At 46.0% G+C, this 21,327-nt stretch overlaps 3 protein-coding genes across 3 annotated transcripts; 1 reads left to right on the top strand and 2 right to left on the bottom strand.

Moving 5' to 3' along the window:
* Window positions 1–146: 146 nt before the first annotated feature.
* On the bottom strand, window positions 147–5,538 carry LOC136764075 (myeloid zinc finger 1). The gene is made up of 7 exons (XM_066717902.1): window positions 5,353–5,538; window positions 4,675–4,916; window positions 4,340–4,533; window positions 3,977–4,238; window positions 3,312–3,626; window positions 2,904–3,182; window positions 147–385 (listed from the first exon to the last, which is right to left on the bottom strand). The coding sequence occupies exons 2-7, from the start codon at window positions 4,817–4,819 to the stop codon at window positions 147–149; spliced, it is 1,434 nt and encodes a 477-aa protein (XP_066573999.1). The 5' UTR covers window positions 4,820–4,916; window positions 5,353–5,538.
* A 2,250-nt stretch (window positions 5,539–7,788) lies between these two features.
* LOC136764964 (uncharacterized) lies at window positions 7,789–11,393 on the bottom strand. The gene is made up of 6 exons (XM_066719367.1): window positions 10,247–11,393; window positions 9,976–10,102; window positions 9,618–9,665; window positions 9,053–9,535; window positions 8,555–8,674; window positions 7,789–8,427 (listed from the first exon to the last, which is right to left on the bottom strand). Exons 1-6 carry the CDS (start codon window positions 10,544–10,546, stop codon window positions 8,105–8,107), a joined length of 1,401 nt encoding a protein of 466 aa, XP_066575464.1. The 5' UTR covers window positions 10,547–11,393; the 3' UTR covers window positions 7,789–8,104.
* An 852-nt stretch (window positions 11,394–12,245) lies between these two features.
* LOC136764074 (zinc finger protein 668) lies at window positions 12,246–21,327 on the top strand. The gene is made up of 2 exons (XM_066717901.1): window positions 12,246–12,449; window positions 13,346–21,327. Exon 2 carries the CDS (start codon window positions 13,658–13,660, stop codon window positions 16,103–16,105), a length of 2,448 nt encoding a protein of 815 aa, XP_066573998.1. The 5' UTR covers window positions 12,246–12,449; window positions 13,346–13,657; the 3' UTR covers window positions 16,106–21,327.

The raw sequence follows: 21,327 nt of genomic DNA, 5'->3' as shown, positions 1-21,327 counted from the left end.
GAGAGCAAGAGAGAAGGAACAGTTCAGACCTATATATTGCCTGATACTGATGCTGATGCTGCATTATACGTTCAAAAAACTGGAGGGCAGTGCTGTACAGGGCCACTTCATGGCAGACTGAATTGCGTGGGTTAGAGTACCCCTTGTCACACCATGCTGTACTGCTTCCCCATACCTTCTTCTGGGGGAAGCTGCTCCCTCTCTCCCTCCTCCTCCTCCTCCTCCTCCTCCTCCTCCTCATCTTCCACCTCCTCCTCCTCCTCTGCTTTAATCTGCACCCTCACCACCTCTCCGTCCTCCCCCTCTGGCTCTGCTGGACCGGGGGAGCGCAGGGTGTGCGGGGGGGTTTCACAGTGTACAGAGCTGTAGGGAGAGGTTGGCTGGACTGAAAACACAACACAGAAAATATATATTATTTCCAATGTCTTATATTCTCTGCACCAAGAATCTAGTATGTCTCCTCTAATGTAATGTCCCAGAATTAAATACAGTTATTCCAGACTGTAAAGAAATAATGATACAACAGTGCAATGGTACTGTGCTATAGTTCAACCCTGATACCCAGAAGGACGGAGTCTGATAAGAACCAGTTTTTACCAGCCATTATACACTCACCTAAAGGATTATTAGGAACACCATACTAATACTGTGTTTGACCCCCTTTCGCCTTCAGAACTGCCTTCATTCTACGTGGCATTGATTCAACAAGGTGCTGAAAGCATTCTTTAGAAATGTTGGCCCATATTGATAGGATAGCATCTTGCAGTTGATGGAGATTTGTGGGATGCACATCCAGGGCACGAAGCTCCCGTTCCACCACATCCCAATGATGCTCTATTGGGTTGAGATCTGGTGACTGTGGGGGCCAGTTTAGTACAGTGAACTCATTGTCATGTTCAAGAAACCAATTTGAAATGATTCGACCTTTGTGACATGGTGCATTATCCTGCTGGAAGTAGCCATCATAGGATGGGTACATGGTGGTCATAAAGGGATGGACATGGTCAGAAACAATGCTCAGGTAAGCCGTGGCATTTAAACGATGCCCAGTTGGCACTAAGGGGCCTAAAGTGTGCCAAGAAAACATCCCCCACACCATTACACCACCACCACCAGCCTGCACAGTGGTAACAAGGCATGATGGATCCATGTTCTCATTCTGTTTACGCCAAATTCTGACTCTACCATGTGAATGTCTCAACAGAAATCGAGACTCATCAGACCAGGCAACATTTTTCCAGTCTTCAACTGTCCAATTTTGGTGAGCTTGTGCAAATTGTAGCCTCTTTTTCCTATTTGTAGTGGAGATGAGTGGTACCCGGTGGGGTCTTCTGCTGTTGTAGCCCATCCGCCTCAAGGTTGTACGTGTTGTGGCTTCACAAATGCTTTGCTGCATACCTCGGTTGTAACGAGTGGTTATTTCAGTCAAAGTTGCTCTTCTATCAGCTTGAATCAGTCGGCCCATTCTCCTCTGACCTCTAGCATCAACAAGGCATTTTCGCCCACAGGACTGCCGCATACTGGATGTTTTTCCCTTTTCACACCATTCTTTGTAAACCCTAGAAATGGTTGTGCGTGAAAATCCCAGTAACTGAGGAGATTGTGAAATACTCAGACCGGCCCGTCTGGCACCAACAACCATGCCACGCTCAAAATTGCTTAAATCACCTTTCTTTCCCATTCAGACATTCAGTTTGGAGTTCAGGAGATTGTCTTGACCACGACCACACCCCTAAATGCATTGAAGCAACTGCCATGTGATTGGTTGGTTAGATAATTGCATTAATGAGAAATTGAACAGGTGTTCCTAATAATCCTTTAGGTGAGTGTACATCTTACAAACCCCCCTAATATAAAACATTACATATACCTTAATTTTACCCCAAGTTTGACCATATATGGATGTAAGATTTTCAAAGGTACAGCATATTTCTCTACCATGGGAGCCTGTGTGTCAGCCTAACAGCCTGCAGTTTAACCATCTACATTCATACATAGTCTGAACTTATCCAAACAGACTAGATTCCAGTGCATTCTTGTTTTCACCCTATGAGATTAAGCATGGCACAGTAGAGGGGGCCGTGGTAAAGCATGGTCTCATCCCGTATTGAGTTCACGATATAGAGGTGTACTAATACGATTGGTTAAGAGGAACACTATAAAGTTGCAAACTGAACAAAGGGAGAGAAGGCCAGGAGGAAGAAGAGAGAGAGAGACACACCAGGCTCCCACTGCTGACCAAACTGACCACAACAGCTCTCTGTGAGGAGCAGTGAGAGAAATCTGGTATTATCTGTTTATTTCCTGTAATTCAACAGAAGCTTAATATTTCTTCTTTAAGAAATATTATCAAATGATATTAGTTTTACATTAATTCTGTCACAGATAAATTATTATTGCATGCCTGTGACTTGACTGCATCTTCCCTCTGAACGGAATCTTATTGAGGTCATAATAATTGGCATACATTTAAACTGTTATGCAGATTGGCTGAAAACCAAGCAGAAAACAATCCTCTTACATGGATGTTCCTGACAAGTTGTCAGGCAGAAGCCGAACTTCTACTCATAACAGAACAGACATGTGGACCCTGTTATCGTTCTCTCATGTCTGGTCTGCATTAAAGTGCCTGTACTTCATAACTTTTCTAAGACTGTTCGCCCTGGCTACATGTGCAGCTGCTCATAATAAATACCTTTTGATTGAACATGCATGTCTCTCTGGAATATTTTCAACTCTTCACAATCAATCAATAAAGGTTATACTGTATTACACTGTTCTGCACTTTACTGCACCATACTACACTTCACTGTATTAACACTGTACTGTAATATGTAACTGCATTACACTGTATTACTGTAATCACACTGATTGGCACAACATTCTCCCTGCTCTCCTCTCACCATCCTCGCCTTTTCCCTGCTCCTCCTCTTCCTCCTCCTCCTCTGGCTCCTCCTTGATCTGCACCCTCACCACCTCTTCCTCCTCTCCATCTTGGTCAGGGAAGAGCATGGAGGGGGGCGCCGAGCAGCCGGGGGGGTGCTTGGCATGCATGTGCCTCAACTGGGTGTTGACGTCCCGGAAAAGGAAATTGCAGTGAGGGCACTTGTAAGGCTGGGGGGCGTGGGTTGGCATGAGGGCGAGGGAGCCACAGTGAGGCTGGGGCTGGGACTGGGACTGGGCTAGAGAGAGGGAGAGGGAGAAGAAGAGGGAGTGAATATATATAGAGAGAGATTGAGAGAAGAAAGGAGAGTAGGGGGAAAGTAAGAGAGAACAGTCTGCAGTTTAAACATTTTAAATCTCACCCTCACCTTCCTCCTCCTCCTCCTCTCCCAGTCTCCCTCTCTCCACCTGCAGTGTGTCCTCCGAGCCAGCAGGGGGCGACGATGACAGTGGAATCAGGCTGGAACTAGAGGCGAGCGTGAGGCTCCAGTTGCCGTGGGCGCGCTGGTGGGTGGAGAGCTGGGCGGAAGAGGGGAAGGTGCGGTCGCAGCGGCGGCAGGCAAACACCGTGCGGCCGCGCAGGAGTCGTTCATACTCCACCGGGTGCTTGAAGCGCAGGTGTTTCTCACTCGTCTCCGCATCCCGGAATGTGATGAAACAGTGGAGACATTGCAGGGAGAGGACTGAGGAAGAGAAAATGTGAGAGGGCAAGACTGTACTGTACTGAAGGTGACTAGACTGGAGCAGAATGCAAAACAGTAATAGCTTACACTGTAAACTATAGACTGCAAACATTAAAATGTAAAATACAAACACAAACAGTACACTGTAAACCTGTATAATGTGCACTAAACTGTAAACTGTACACAGCAAACTAAAAATGATCAACTGTAAACTATAAACCGTAAACTGTGAAGCTCTAGTCCTGCACACTGTAAACTTTACACTATAAAATGCATACTGTAAACTTTATATTATGATCTGTACACTGTAAACTTTACAATACAACATGCACACTATACATGTCACTCACGGGGGTTGCTAGGGCTGTCGGTGCTGGGCTGGGTGGGGGTAGGGGGACTGGGGGGGGGGCAGGGCAGGGAAGGCGGGTCAGGGGGTGTGGGGGGACTGTTGTGGTGGCGGCGGTGGCTGAGCAGCTGCTTCAGTGAGCGGCAGGTGAGAGAGCAGTCTCTGCATGCGTAGGAGGACTGGCGCAGGTGGCGTCTCTTGTGATTGATCAGAGCGTGAGACTGGACAAAACTGTCCCCACACACTGGACACTGGAACGGCCGGCCCTGAAAGTGAGGGAGAGTGTTAATAATGACTGATTGATACTCTGTGACAGACTGACAGAGAGAGAGTGTGTGAGTGAGTGTTTGTGTGTGTATCAGTGTACCTGTGTGTGCTCTGCCCGCTGGTGCTCGATGAGCTCTCGGGAGGAGCGGCAAGGCAGGTGGCACAGGTGGCAGGTGAGCCGCGAGCCCGACAGCACCTGCTCCTGGTACTCCTCTGGGTGGCAGCGCCGCAGGTGCCGCTCCTTCGCCCGTGCCCCCCTGAAACTCCGCCCACACTCTCGGCACTGCAGAGACACTGGGGCAGGGGGGGAGGTTTAACGACTAATACACTGACTGACTGACTGAAAGGGAGAAAGATGGAGAAAAAGATGGAGAAAAAAAGTGAGAGGGAAAGTGAGAGTGGGGTGGTAACTGGACTTGCCCTCCTGTCCCTCACCTTTCTGTGGAGTCTCCTCTCCGTTGATCTCTGACTTTTCACTTTCCTCCTCCTCCTTAACCGTCACTTGCTGCCCCTCTCTCGCCCCTCCACACAAAGACTCCTCCCCTTCCTCCTTGATGGACAGCACACATGCCTCCATCATGAGCACAGGTTGGCCCCTCCTACTACTCACAGCTGGTGTGGGGGTTGTGGCCAGTCCTTAGCGAATCACTGGACTTCCTTCAGGAATCAGAAGAATCCTATGAGAGAGATTAGTCACACACCTAATTATTATTATTAATTACTATTATTATTTAACCAAAACTCTAACTATATAATGTGTGGGAGAAAGATGCTGTAATATTACCATATGCATGTAAAATTATTATTATTATTTAAGGTGTGTTGGAGAGCCAAATATCATGCATATTTATATTTATTGTATAAAGGAGAATATCACATTATAGTCCATGGGAGTTATACTGCACACATAATACTATTAATACTCCTGCAAGAGAGAGAATATAGGCTTTACTGAAAAGTATTGTTTTAATTAATATTTTTGTTCTTCTTATTATTATTATTATAATTATTATTAGGGTAATTGAATAGCAGAATTACACCGCACTAAGGACAAATATAGTTGTGTCAACTGAGATCTTATTATATTGAAGAAATATGCCTAGAAAGAAATACCTCAGCTCGCGGGAAACTCATCACTACGGAGAGGAACCTCTGTGTCGACCATCGTCTTTAAACACGTTCGTGTCATAGTTTGCACACAAATATTAACAATATCTATAATAATTACATTAATCAATTTTTTAACGGTGGCTCCTCTCTCTCATTGTTGTTACTGTAACTCGGTACCAAGCGCCTACAACCAGCGGTCGCCTTTTTTCGACGTCACTATTCACTAAAGACCATCGAATGTATTCCAGGGGTCCATATCTGTGCATAGCGCGCCCCACTGGCGAGTGATAGCAGTGACAGAAGATCATTTTCTGCCTTCTTACCACATTAACCCCCTCCACCACACACACACAGTGCTACGTGCAGATTGCATTAATCAAGATCTTAATTCGGGCTGGATGTAAAAGTGGAAGTTGATGCGGGATGCCACGATGTTCTGCATTTGGATGCAGGAATATATCCAAGAAGAATTGTGGAAATACTTTTCACTTAAGTAAGTACAGACCTCCCATCTCCCCAAAAAACTAAAAATGCGTTTTGCATAATGTACCCTGTGTGACAAGCAAAGACTCTCACGACACAGTGATACCTTTATCAGATTGTTACAACACTATGTAAATGTATGCAGTCTGACACAGCGATTCCTCTAGGGCTAAACTTATTTTGCGGATTGATGTGTGCGTTAGTGTAGGGCACGCTTCCCAACTAGTTTATACTCGGCATTTAAACATTCAGCATTGTCTCCGACCCCCAAAATGCTTGGGCGTGTTTTTTTTTTAAATTATTATTATTATTATTATTATTATTATTATTATTATTATTATTAATAATGATATTATTAATTATTTATTAATTATTAATTAATTAATATTAATAATAATAATAATAATAATAATAATAATAATAATATTACTATGTACGTTAATGTGGTTCAATTTAAGGGGTTTAAATAATTGTATCATTTTTTATTTACAAATATAATATGAAAACATACTAAAACATATTAAACAGTCTGACACTGACTTTATGACTCCATATCTTTACGCTGCACCCCAAAATGGTATGGTATAGGTATAGGGTCTTCTCTTTTACTGACGTTTAACCCCATTAAACGGTGCTAGATTTAATTGGTGGCGTCTGGCTGGGGTGCGAACACGTCACCTGCATCCCTCATGGCTCTCTACTACCTTCGGTTAATAAACGGTATTAATTGAATGCTTAAATAACAAAATATAACATGTAACAACATTACAAGGGGGGAAATACAGTGTGCCATATAATATAATTGTCTAGTTATCGCTTTCAGTATCACACTGATGTTATTCATATTAAATGTCCCTAATATAATCACCAGATTCAATATTGCATGCTCTTATCCACATTACGTTAATTAAAATAAAAAAGCATATCAACATCTTTAATTTTAAATACTTTCCCACATTTTCCTGAAGATATGTAGATCTGTCCAAAAACGTCTGCCGACGTCACAGTGTGTGCATTTTGCGTAGCGTGGGGTAGAGGCAACTGGACCAGCTATACAGTTTAAACCTCTGTCCCTGTTTTTCATAAAAATTAAATATGAAACTGAAATATATTTGCCACAGTTATCGTGTAATCGGATAGTTTCTTTATTCATGAATCAATTGAAATCCGTTTTTTTCTGATGTTTTGTTTCCCAGATGTAATAAATAATTAAGCCTTTTTTCACATTTATAAATATTAATGTTTGTAAAATAAATACTGAAAACTCCGTTTTAAATCTAAATATTTAAGTAATCCTAAATAAATATGTATCTTTGAAATTAATACTGACCTCCGATGTTAAATCTAAATATTCAATCTACGCCTGATGATGAAACTTAATGACTGATACTGAAATGACATGATTGCGCTCTAAAAGGGGTTTTAATATATTTTCTATAATCCCTTGTAAATCAAGTTGGCATGTGGAGTGTGCGGAATGCATGATGAGAACAGAGACGGAGGAATGTTATTGTTTTTATTTCATGTCACGTGTGCCTAATCTGGGAATCCTGCCTTTTAACAATGGAGAGTGAGGGTCCTTGTTACGCGTGTCAGGATGGATGAATTTACCGTGATGTAACTCACAAAGATCCTGTCCACCTATTGAATATCTTGTACAGTTTTTCTACACCTTTTCCACCACGGCTCCTCCCTGAATGTCACCCCTGTGTCCGTGTGTGCTGTTTCAGGCTTTGACAAAGTAGTATCACAGGGCAGGCAGCAGTAGACACTGCAGTGGGGCAAACCAGGCAGGAGGGGGAGAGAGAGGATTCATTTAACATAAACCAGTTATTTATAATCCCCTTTGTTGTTTCACATTTTCTTTTATACCGTTTGTGGAGACAGCAACCTTAATAGACTTAAATCATTAAAAATGAATGAAAGAAAAATAGATTAACTAGCTAGGTACAAAAATATTTTAATAAAATGTTTATTGACCCATTTGAGATTTGATTATGAACATGACAAAACAAAATAAAAAAAAAACAAAGCCAACACAAGTTCACATTTTTCATTCTCTCTCTCTGTATTCAAGCATCTCTCTCACAACATTTATCACTCCCGTTTCTCTCTCGCTGTCTGTGTTTGCGTCTGCTTTCCCAGACAGTGTTACTGAAGCAGTAGAGTAGTGTTGTGTAGTATTGCTGTAGTCTCTAGTCCAGTGCCAGCATGCCCAACCCAGGCTCAGTCCAGCACAACCCAACTCAGTTAAGGTAAGCCCAGCCCAGTATCAGTCCAGCCCTATATCCTGTGCTGCTGTTTGTTGTGCATTCTTGTCTGGTCCTGAGTTTCCTGGTCCAGTCCCAGGCATCCCGGTGCTGGTGCCACAGCGGGTGCAGTGGGTGCAGGCCTCCAACAGGCGATTCAGCAGGCCGCACAGCATCTCCTGGTTCTGGGTGGCAGCGGCCCGGTCCAGCTGGCGCTCACGTCTCTCTGACTCGATGAACTGGGCCTGCAGGGACAACAGGCGTTGGTCCGCCTCCCGCAGGTACTCCAGCAGGTCCGTCAGGGAGCAGCGGGCCGGGCTGCACCGGCGCCGCTTTCGATAGGGCCCTGCGGGGGGAGGAAGGGTCAGTAAGAGAGACAGAAACAGACAAAGAGGGGATAGAGACAGACAGACTGAGATAGAGATACAGACAGATGCGTGCACACAGGCAAAGACACTGACTGTCTCACTCACTGGGTGGGGAATCTGAGAGGGAGTTGACCAGGGGGACAGTAACCAAGGCAACACCAGCGCTGGCTGTGCTTGCAGGTTCCGCTGGGGGGAGACCCACAGCCCCCCCACTACACTCCTCCACTTAGAGCAAAAGAGAGAGAGAGATGGGTTAATACACACTTCTAACACTGCAGAGACACACTGAAGGACATGAACAGAGGGAGAGAGAGAGAGAGAGATGGAAAGGGGAATAGGAAGGTGGAGGGGAGAGGAAAGAGCAGGAGAGTAAGGAATTAGAAGAAGGAGGAGGAGAGAGATAAAACAGAATTCCAGGGAAAATAACAGGACAGCAGGGAGAGGGTAAGAAGAAGAGATGGAGAGAGACAGTAGGGGGGACGAGAGAAGTAGAAGGTAGAGGATGAAAATGAAAGGGAAAAGGAGGAGAGGAATAAGAAAAAGGAGGAGGAGAGAGTGATGACAGGGAAAAAGAGGAAGAGGCACACAGGACAGCAGACTCACCACGCGAATGCTTCGTGACCCCCGACCCCTCTACCCCGCTCGGACTTGCGTCTGGCAGAAACCTGGTCTGTGCGAGCGCTTGCGTATTGCCATGGGTTTGCACGTCGTTGTGCAGGCCGTGGCTGGGCACTGCATCCCCCTCTACGTCTGGGGCACAGTCCCCGTCTGCCTGGGGAGCCGGTGCTGGTCCCAGCTCCTCCTCAGACTGGGCAAGGATGCGGTGGAGCTGCTGGTAGTGGCGGAAGGTCTTCGGGTTGGCGCCGCTCTTCTGGACCCTATTGTACTCCGACTTGAGCTTCTTGATCTTCAGGCGGCACTGCACAGCGCTGCGCTCCAGGCCCTTGCGCCGTAGCTCCGCAGCGATGCGCTCGAACACGCGGATGTTTCTGATCGTCTGGCGGAGATCGCGCTGCACCCCTGCCTGCCCCCACGCAGCGATCAGCGCCACCACATCATCCTGCTCCCACACAGCCCATGACTTCCCTGGCAGAGGGAGAGAGAGAGGGGTTATTGGAGAGGTTGGGATAACTGGCTGACTCCAAAGTGGACACACTGACACACTTACGTGGGTAGTAGTCAGACGGAGAGAGAGGGATGCTTTGGCCATCTGAACCTGCAGAAAGGAAGAGTGAATGAGAGATTAGTTCTGCTATTACTACTGTTATAACACTCTTATACTACTGACACTGTTGTCAATACTGTTATGTCTACAGTTTATACTGCTGCTGCTACAACTACTTCTCCCACTACAGCTCTTGTTAAACCTACTACTGCTGTTACTATTACTATCTACTAGTGTTTCTACTGCTACAGCCACAAACAACTCAACTGTTACTACTACTTCTTCATTTGTCTCTTACACTATTGCTACATCCAGTTGCACTTACACTAGTACCTCACTCAGAGCTCCAATTATTCATTACCAGTGACACTTTGTGTTGTATGACCCACACTGCTGGGGTCACAGGGGTCAGGGACCACCGCTGTCTGTCTCCTGGTAGCCGCAGGGAGACTGTCCCGGGAGACCCGTACGAGCTCTACGGAGTTCACCTGAGAGAGAGAGAGAAAGAGTTAATACAGATATTCTGACTGGACACTACAGTACAGTAACATTGACTGACTGGACACTACAGGACAGTAACACTGACACAGAGAGAAATAGACAGCGATAGACACATTAACCGACTTCCTCACCGGCAAAGGGCTCTCTGCCTTCACCGAGATTATGCTGTGCCCGGACACCGGATCCTTCTCCTTCCCCTCAAACCCGGGGTCTTCGGGCTCCTCCTTGATAGCCCGACTCCCAAGTCTCACAGTCTCTCCCTCCTCTGTTTTAATCTGCACCAACTCCATTTCCTCCTCCACCACCTCCTTCTTCAGCAGCCCCCCGCGGCACAACCCAGGAGAATCCCCAGTCTCGGCCGCCGGAGGTGCATGGGGCACGGGTTGAACGTTCAGAGCGACAATGGGAGTCAAATAAAAAGCGAAAGCCATTCTTTAACATGAACGAGCAACCAAAAGCGAGAGATTGTCCTTTTGGGTGTAATATTTATGCCTATACATACAGAACAACAAAACTATTAAATGATTGTTATTGCTGCTGTTTTTGTTCCACGTCGAGCGAAATCTGTAATATTTCTTTAAGTTACGTTATTATAGTTGTTTTAGAGGATCCACGAGTGCGATCCTGCGGTGCCCTTCTTACAGGGTGCTACCGTACCAGCGCGGCCAGCAACACGGCCACTTGGTTTGGTAGCGCATTATAAATAATGATTTACAAACACATGTGCGTATTGTTATCTTACTTCGGAGCCACTACCACACAGTGTGTTAAATCCCAGCGGACGTTTCTCACAAACATATAAACAACTACGACAGTTGGCACACCTCTCCCTAATTAAATTTAAATAACGCATATAAATCGGCTCCTCGAATCTGACTGCAGGTTCGTAACAATGAAGTGCACGTTACACGGATAACAGGCACTGATACAGTCGGCTCTATCGCAGGGAAAAAGTTACTGGCTGTAGTTTAACGACGTGCATGCTTTTGCAATCCCCTGACGTTTTCTGTTTAAATAAATATATGTACATTGTTTTATATACGCGTTTTTAAAGATGACACTTCAAACGCATTTCATCCCAACACTGAACTTACACTCCCGCCTGAGTGCTTCATTGGAAGGCTGCGTCGCGCTGCGATGACGTCATCGCCCACAGAACCTCTAGCGGCAAATGAGAGAGCGTTCTACTCATAATAGAACGCAGGACCAAAGCCCGCTTTCACCCGAAGAGCTCAGCTGGAACTGAAGCCGGCAGGCAGGGGAGCTGCAGGACCGGAGTGGGAATCCCTCGACTCTAGATCTTGGGCAGTTCTGTACCCTGTAGACACACAGGCAAATTGTCACTCATTATACTAATTAAATTATTGATGATGGTGATTATTATTATTTAGATTTAGTTTTCAAACTCGGAAACTCGGAATACTCAGTGTGCTAAATTAACACTATGTAAGATACCCAATCACAAACAGGTATATACATTAATCAGAAATCTTCCTTATATTAACTCGAGAGAAACACACACGGCTTCCTAATTAACCATATTTAAAAAAAAAATCTTATAATTATATAAAACATTATAATTTATGACAATAAAATATACAAAACGAATTCTACATTAGTTATCACATATATAATATATATATATATATATATATATATATATATATATATATATATATATATATACAATATATAGGCTAACATATGAAATAAAGATGACAGAATGCGATATATTTAAAATACATCCCACGTGTTTTAAATATACATACAATTGCATTTTATATGTAGGCCTATGTGTGTATATATACATCATCACCATCAGTCATATTGATTCACTGCTGGATGAATTCTTCGCCGAGACATTTCCACTTGCTTTTCCACATTACACATACAAAGTTTAAGATGATGATGATGTTTATTATTTTAATAATAATAATAATAATAATAATAATAATAATATTAATAATAATAATAATAATAATAATAATAATAATCTTTCTGTCTACATTAGTTTTGGTACTTGAGACTCAGTCTTCAAAAACGTCATCATAGTGCGTCTACGTCGCTACTGTATTTTTATTCCCACATCTACTCTCCTCCCCCCTTTCTTTTTTATATAGCTCGCCATCCGTCAACCGACTGTGCGCCTGTTCCGTGGAGTGTACGCTACCCCAGACAGCGTACCCGGTCCAGACTATACACAGACACAAAACGGACGATACGAAATCTACTTAAATAACACAATAAACACACAGACACAGAAATGATAATAAAGTATGTATTCATGTTTTCTTATTTTGATCCAAAACGGCGAGACATCTTCGCTCCGTGAACGTAAGTGCTGGAAAGGAAGTGTACAAAAGAGAGAGAAAGAGAGAGGGAGAGGGGGGCCCTGTGTATACAGTCTGAAAGCATCGTCTTTACAAACGATGCGGTTAGCTGTTCTGCAGTCCCAACAGTATGGTTTTGGTGTAGACGTGTACTTCTGTCCTTTTTATCCAGCGGCTTTTCCTATCGTTATTTTACAGTCGCGGTTGTCACTTTCCGAGTTGCATTGGACGCCGAGTTTTAATTTCAGGCTGTTTTGTTTTATCAGCGTCTAACAAAGCAAAAGTGCCGAACACAAAACCATCCTGAGCGAGCCTGCGGGAGGAAGACAGCGAGTGTTTTCGCGATTAAATCAGAACACTTTTTATATATAAAAACATCGATCTCGACTATATTTTAAATTAAACAGCTAGTATGATATTTATATCCATTTTAATATTGTCCGAATCGTATAACCATAAGCTACAATACTGATAGTAATAATACAGCCTGTCACTACTGCACGTGTTTTTAATGACATTGGAGTGGTCCGTATCATGTGCTTTATAGACGTACGTTGTTACGTCTTTAAACTGCCTCGGTGTTATACAAGATACCATTTTACAATACAACAACCACCTCTGCTACTACTCGTATTACAGATAAATACTACTATTCATTTTTGTAGGACATCTAAAGACTTACAAGTGCATTTTAACTGCAGCCAAAACAGGTGAACGTTGTCTGGGTCTAATAGGTGTTACTGTACCTGACACTGCCTATGTATTTGTACTGGACTGTATTGTAGCTCTCCAGAATCAGGGAGTGAGTGTACAATGTCTGAACGTACACACTGATCGATACACAAGGGCTGTTGGGGTTGTTGAGAGTCTCAGTCTGTCCTCTCTCTTATCTCCCCGCAGAGCCAAGAAGAGGAAGGAGAGAGAGAGAGAGACAACCACTTCATCCTCAGGGCTCCGCGGATGCCTCTCTTCTGCCAGCACGCCTTTAGACACAACCCCCACTCCCCCCCACCCCCTTTCTTCCACCCTTATTTTTCGTAACCAAACACAGGATATATTTCTTCACATATCGAGCAGCTGGCTTATGGACACACCTAGAGAAGGATGGGTGAGGGAGGGGAGGACAGAGTGCAAAGCAATTCCCTTTTAGCATTTGCTCTTGGCGGGTGACATCACAAGACCCCTTCCACTCATCCAGCCCTCCCAGGTATAATGGACTACCCCCTGAACATGAATGGCTACCCTGGGGTCTACTCCCCCCAGGCCCTGCTAGATTATACCAACTACGGGGACTCAGCAGGGGGGGGTGGGGCCTTCATCTGCACAGAATGCGGCGAAGGCTTCTCCCACTACCCCGACCTCCAGAGTCACATGACCCTGCATGGCACTACCGAACCCACCCCCTTCCACTACGCCGGCTTTGGCTACCCAGGGGAGGCAACGGTGGCAGGTGCGGGGGTCCAGTCCGCTCAGGGAAACCAGGACTTCAGTGTGGCAGGCGGGTACGGCGGCCCGATCCAGTTCACCTTGCAGGAAAACGGCACCCTGACTGTAGTGGAGGCTTCAGGGGAATTCGACACCTATGGCACCACCGCCACCGCTGCCCACCAGGCAGACTCCCATGCTTGGGGGCAGGCTGGGCGGACGTCTCGTGCCACTCAGACCCAGGAGTCGCCCACTGCTCAGCTGGTGCCGCCGCCGCCAAAATCCCACACAGAGAATGGACCAGGCCCCCCTCGGAACAGCGCCGCCCCTCCCCCACCCCGTTTCCGGTGCCAGACCTGCGGCCGCTGCTTCAACACGAGGCCTGGCCTGCAGCGTCACCGCCGCTACCGGACCTCGGAGCGCGGTCACAAGTGTGCCCTGTGTTGCCGGTCCTTTGGGGAGCGGACAGAGCTGCGGGCCCACCTACATGCCCATGCCAACCAGCACTCCTATGGCTGTGGCCGCTGCGGCAAGCGCTTCCCCAGCCTGGAGGCCCTGGAAGCCCACCGGCAGAGCCAGCATGGAGGAGGGGAGGGGGCGGTGCAGGAGGTGGAGTCCGGAGCAGTGAGGGGGGCAGGGGCAGGGGCTGACAACTGCCCTGAGTGGTACTACCCTTGCCAGGAGTGCAGCCTGCGTTTCTTCTGGCTGTCAGACCTCCAGAGCCACCGCCACAGGCACCATGCCACCGCCACTGCCCGGCACATCCCTGGCCCCGGACACAGACCCCCAGCATTCCGCCAGAGACAGGAGGATGAGGAGGTAGAGGAGTTAGTGGAGGAGGAGGCGAGAGGTACCCCGACAGTTCCCGAAACCAACCGCCCATTAACACCCCCCAAGCCGACCTCCAAACTCTCCCTGCCACCTCACACACGGCTACAAACCTTTCACCCCTATCGCCCTCCTACACAGCCTCCCCCAGTCCTGAAGCCCTATTGCTGTGGTCTGTGTGGCCGGCGCTTCCAGTTGGTGTCTGAGCTGAAGAGGCACCACTCTGTACACCTGGGGCCTGGGCGGCGGCGCGGATATGGCCCCCCGAGCGTGGGAGTCGGTGGTGGCAGTTTTGTTCTCGGCGGGGGCGTGTTTCGAGAGAGGGGGCGGGGGAGGGGGCGAGGGAAAGGCAGAGGGAGAGAAGGGAGCGGAGGGAGGGGAAGGGGGCGAGGGATGGGGACGGGGCCAGGGGTCAGGGGTCACCAGGCCCGTACCTTCCCCTGCAAGTACTGTGGCCGCACCTTCCTGCACTCTAGCAGCCTTTCCAGACACACGCGCTTCCACACGGGGGACAAGCTGAACCACTGTGGAGTCTGTGGCAAGAGCTTCATCCAGCTGTGCGACCTGGAGCGGCATAGCCACACCCATGGCCCCAGGAGGACGGACACTGACAAAGTAGAGAGGGAGAGGGAGAGCTGGCTCTCTTGCCCAGGTTGTGGGGAGTCATTTCTTGGAGATGCCGGCTTGCGGGAGCACAGGTGCCTCGTCAACGGCCTCCCACCCCCCCTGCCCTTGCCCCCTGCTCCCATCCCTCTCACTGCTCCCGACCTGCCTCCCTCTGTCCCCCTCCCCCACTCCACTCATGCTCTCTCAGCCCCCCTTCCTCTCTCCTCCTCCTCCTCCTCCACATCCTCCCTCCCCCTCTCCACGGGTCCCACTCACTCCTCCCTCCGCACCACCTGCCCTAACCCCTCCCCCTCTCCCATTCCCTCCCCCTCACCACGCGTCATCTTCCGCTGCTCGGTGTGTGGCAAGGGCTTTGGCCTGCTGAGCGTCTACCAGCGCCACCAGCGCTACCACTACCGGGAGAGCGGCACGTACCCGTGTGCCCAGTGTCCCCGCACCTTCCGCCAGCCTTCCGCCCTGCACCGCCACCTGGCCTCCCATAGCTGCCGCTCCCCCCGAGCCCCAGGGGGCCAGGATGCTGCCCTCCCCAGCACTGTCGCGACCACCATCAAGGCCAGAGCTGCTTCGGATACAGCACCCATCCCACTCTCTATTCCTCCTCCTCCACATGAAATTGAGTTGGCAGCAGAGGAGGAGGAGGAAGAGGAGGAGGGGAAGGAGGAGGAGGATAAGGCTCCGTCTCAAGTGCTGTACGAATGCACCGAGTGTCACCAGACCTTCACCTGCCTGGGGACGTTCCTGCAACACCAGAGTGTGCACGAGAGTGAGGCAAGGCTCTGACAGTGTGGGACAGAGGGATGGGCCAAGGATCAGAAAGACAGATGGAGATTCAGAGGTACAGAGAGCCAGACAAAGGGGACAGAGGGACAGACAGAGGGGATGAGGTGCAGACATGAGGAAGAGAGACAGACCAAGAGGATAGAGGGACAGAGGGGATAAACAGAGGGTCAGACATAGGACGGACAGAGGGAAAGACGGACACTGACATGGAGAGAGGGACAGAGGATTAATGGACGGACACACCCATGCAAGCAAAGACGTCGGTTTTATTTCTGCAAAAGATGTGGTGGAACTACAGAAACTAGCGAGATCAGCACTGAGAAAGGATCCCAGAGTTCCAGGCTGAGGGAAGTGATGGTTCAATTGCGTGATATCTGGGAAATCACTACAGCTCTGAACTCACCAAGTAAATCAGCAGGACAGGACACAACTGGTGCGTGGGTGGGTCTGCCCTCCCACTCTGGATGCCCACAAAGTAATGGAATCTGGATCCTTCTATTCCTTTTTACCCAAGACCGAAAAAGTGAGTTCCTGTCTTTTCAGATTTGCAGGCTGGGGTCCAGTTGATCTGTAGATCCCTATAGGTACTATAGATACTGTGAGTGTGCGTGTGTGTTTGCGTGCCTGTATTCAGCGTGTAGGGGGTGACAGGGACATTTAATGCACACCAGGACAGTCCATTGTAGTCCTTAGAGGGCCACAGGGAGTTCCTGGTGTCCATTCCACACTCAGGGACATACTTTACCAGATTGATGGGAGTGGTTATCAGGGTCAAAGGTCGCATAAACCTTTTGGTCCCAGGCGTGAAAATGCAGAATATCTGTGGTGGCCCATTTATCCCCCCGGAAGATTGGAGTGGCCCAGCTCGGTTCCACAGAGATCACTTCGGAAAGTTGCAGGTTCCTGACTGTTTGGGCAGCGAGAAACAGGGAGACTGTAGCCGTGTGGTGATGGGGGAGATCATTGCATAGGAGTTTAAAGATGGACCTTAAAATAATTTGGGGCCTGGGGGTGACCTCTCTCCTTCCACCATGCAGGCGAATCTAGGTTGCTGGTGTAAAACTTTGTGGGCCTATATTGTGGTGTTTATATGTATGTGTGTATATATATATATATATATATATATATATATATACACAATATATGTTAGAGACAGAGGTCTTCTGGGGCTTCCCAGCCCAGGTGCACAACTTTGTGACTCTGGAGACAGGCCTAGCAAGGTCCCCTCCAGTCCCCTGCAGCAGAGGTCTTCAGCCCTGGCCCTGCAGAACCCCAGTGTGGTTATTTGTACAGCTCACCTCCACCCAAATAAGTATTAATTACTTATCAATTAAACAAGCCCAGAGGGTCTGTACAGGTGTTTCAGGCGCTTGCTTGCTTGTTTCCCCAATCTGTAACTGCCACCAAAATGGCTGCTTTAGAGCATGAAATTCAGACTCCAGTCTGGGAGGGCTGGTGCGTCTCCTGCTGTTTGTTCCAGCCAGACTCACCACTCCTCCATTGGTCAAATTAAATAATTAACTGGGTGACTTTAACACTTTTCCAACCTCTGGAATGTTCTGTGGAGACAGTATTTAGAGAAATCCACATATTTTATGCGATAAGCTTTCCTGAGGAATTTATGACATAAATTGAATAACCGAGAGCTCCGCTCGCACAAAAAACATCAGACACTGCTGCCCATACCCCCCACCTCCCCAGACTGAAGTCTGACTCCCCCTGCTTGAAAGGATGGCTACTATGATTGGCTGGATGTGCAGGGTATTTCCTGGCAAGTGAGGGAGCCTTTTAAAGGTATTTTTAGATTGCTTACTTACCCAGAGTCATACCAGTCCATGGAAATCATTTTTAATTCTGTGCATCCAGTTTGAAGAAATTTGAATTTATCGTTTCGTTAGCTTAGCACAATTGATGGAAGCAAATGGTCGTAAGATGCTGACTTTCAAAAGCCAGCTAACAGACCTTTTAAATACTCAAAAGCTTGGCCGTTTATAATTTGTAGTCTTACAATACTATGAATAGTAAATAAATAGTTCAATAAATTCATACATTTACCTGTAATCTTAAGAAATTAGTTTCCACATACTTCATGATTTACAGACTACTTTAAGTTCTGCCTGCACTATCTGTGTTTTCATTCGCGCACAGGGAGCATATCCTTGTGCTGACCTCATCAGAGCTGATGCGTAGTTTGGTGAGATAGTTCCAAAATATATTTTTTAAACATATTCATCAAAACACTTTTGATTTTGTAAAGACTTGTAGAGAATACTTAATGTACAAATGTGCTATCCATCCAGCTTTTGGGTATTTAAAAGGTCTAGCGGCCGACTTTTAAGAGTCAGCATCTTGCAACTGTTTGCTTCAATCAATTGCGCTAACAAAATTATAAATTCAAATTTCTTAAAATTAAAAGAATTAAAAAAGGTTTCGATGGATTCTTATTCATCAGTGAGTAAGTAATCGGGTTAAAATACCAAAATGCCTAAGTATCCCTTTAAGGACAAGTGGCAGTTTTGTACAGGTCCCTTGGGTGGCCCAGTTAACCAAATTAAAGGAAAACCTAACCGTACAACTGTATGAAAACACATTGTAGGTGACAGTCAAATACAAATGTCGGCACATGGATTTATATTCATAATGGTGGCTTAGAATTTCCGTTTAGTCTGTTTAAAAGCCCTCAGGGGTGTCTTTGACTGTCAAAATTATGCCCCAAGAGCCCAAATCCTGAGAGAGGCAGAGTCATTTGACATCCATCCGGCTCCACCCTCTGACCACAAGCAAGCCGTGCACTAGTTTCTGTATCTCTGTAGCTGGAATTTTTCTTGTTACCATTACCATAACCATTACCATGATCTTTAAAATTACCATTATTATAATCATCCCAGTTGTACACTGGTTCGTACTTGAATCTCCTTCAAGTCCATTTTCAAATGTGCTAACGTCTGTATTTAATGATCAGGGGCATATTGATTGTGGTGCCAGTAGATGTTCAGATTTATGCCGGCAGGCGGACAGACGTCAAAGATGGACATATTGGAGTGATGCTTTGTTGCCAAAAAACTGCCTGTGCTGCTGAAGAGTTGTCTGCTTCATCAAGGAGTGCGGAGCCAGAATTTGATTGTGCTTATTTACATTTTAGAAATTCATAACGCAAATGACAACAGAATCAAACTGAATTGGATATAAGTAGGGCCCTGCATTTTATGTTACTTGTTCTTTTTCAATTGTAATTGAACTGAACCTAGATTTCCCTGCAACCACTCTAGTTATAGTAATATAATTCACAATTATGAACCACATCATAACATACACAACACAGAGCCTGTGTAAACAAACTGTAAAAACCTCCCATGAAGTTTCTGAAAAACTGAGATCAATGCAAAAACAGTCATGTTTTATTCAACCAGTTCATTACCGTCTGAAGGCAATAAGGATACCCGACCCACAAGTGTGCAGCTTGGATCTGGAAGCCTTCCTTTGCTGTTTCAGGATTTTATGCTGAATGTAAATCAGAAATGGACAAATACCGACCATATGTAAAAGAGAACTGCAGTAGAATGACTTTTAATTCATTTTGGATTACAGCTCAAGAATAATTTTATTTAACACAGCAGGTTAATAGATATTTGTGAGTTGGTATCAATTCTGTAGATGCTAAAAGAAGTGTTGAACAACTGACTGCTTAAATTCAATATTACAATTGAATGCACTGGACATTTTCTTTCATGAAACTGCATGTGACACTGAATGTGCTGCTTGTGAACCTTGCATTATTTTTATGATAACCTTTGTAATATATTTGTTACAGCATTGATGTTATGATTTCGGTATTTATATAAATTGTTCCGGGAATCACTGCTGTTTTTCTACCCTTTTTACCGTCAGATTATTTACATTCCTACTGGACTGGAACAAGTACATTATTTATTTACACTTTCTACCAAACAATATTGAATAAGACCTATCAGTATAGGGATGCATTACTGAATAAATGTCCGTAGCTGCTGTCACTTAATCATCACCCCAGTGCGCCTTATTAGAAGGACTAACTGAGATATTGGAGAATACTGCGTTGGAAGGAATGAAGTGCAGCCTAAGAAAGCAGGTTGTTGTAAAACACAGGGATCTAGGTATAAGGAATAACTGATTGAAATATTCATCCTGCCTTTTGCGGTATGTTACTGCTGGGTTTGTGAGGCATGTTGTGGAAAATCATCCAGCCTCAGGATAGCTTACTTAGTCTGTTTTGATAACGATGATAATTCCACTACTACTACTACTAATGATATTAATAATAACCTTTTGCAGAGACATAGTAAACATGTATGCCTTATAGTAGCGATGTGCACAATTATAGCCACAGTAAACGAAGGGGCTGTAATTACAAATAAACAATATTAATAATGATAATACTGATGATGATAAGATAGGTCAATGCACAATTCGTCGAGGGATCGTTCTTCTGGGTCGTTTCTAATAAAAGCAAAAGTGCGGTTCCCAGACTGGCTCTCTTTAAATAAATAACACTGTTCTGTTGGGTTTGCCTGTTGGCGGTGAGGGAAATCCAGGAAGCTTGGAAGCGGGGGATGGCTGACCCTGGTCATGGAGAGCTGCGGCGGCTTCTGGGCCTTTTATCCCACATCGCTGCTACATTCAGCCTGGCTGTGGGGCTTAATTGCTCGCTTTTTTACTCCATAGCAAGTTATTTTAATTTGTAAATCTCCGGCTCGGATAATATCCAACCAACCCTGACCCGCGGCTCCTCTCCTACCCTGCTCTGGATTTGCTGCCCCGTTGCACAGGCTGGAATGTCTCTCAGATGCAGCTCTTTTGTGCTTCACTTTTCACTCTCCCTTTAACAAGCAACTTTGTCCTTTTTCATTTTTAATTCAGTCCAGCTCTTTCCCCTCCTACTCTCAGAGGTTATAAGGCCCCAGAGAGACCCTTAACAGCAACACCTGTGTGTGTGTGTATATATATATATATATATATATATATACATATGTATATTTGTATATCATTTTATGACATCACTTCAAACAGATATTGCTCTTTGACTAACAGGCCTTTTTTATCACCCCTGACTGTGACTACATGGCTCCCGAGACCTCCTTTTAAGACCTGTAACTCTAGTGTACAGACTGGCCTTTACAGGGGCAACTCTACTTCTGCATACCAATGTATTTTCTCTTTATAATAAACTGTCTTGTGGGATACTA

Source organism: Amia ocellicauda, chromosome 12 (genome assembly GCF_036373705.1).
Source record: "Amia ocellicauda isolate fAmiCal2 chromosome 12, fAmiCal2.hap1, whole genome shotgun sequence".
Classification (NCBI taxonomy): domain Eukaryota; kingdom Metazoa; phylum Chordata; class Actinopteri; order Amiiformes; family Amiidae; genus Amia; species Amia ocellicauda.
Note: the sequence above shows the minus strand (reverse complement) of the source record. Positions and strands in the feature narration are given on the sequence as shown.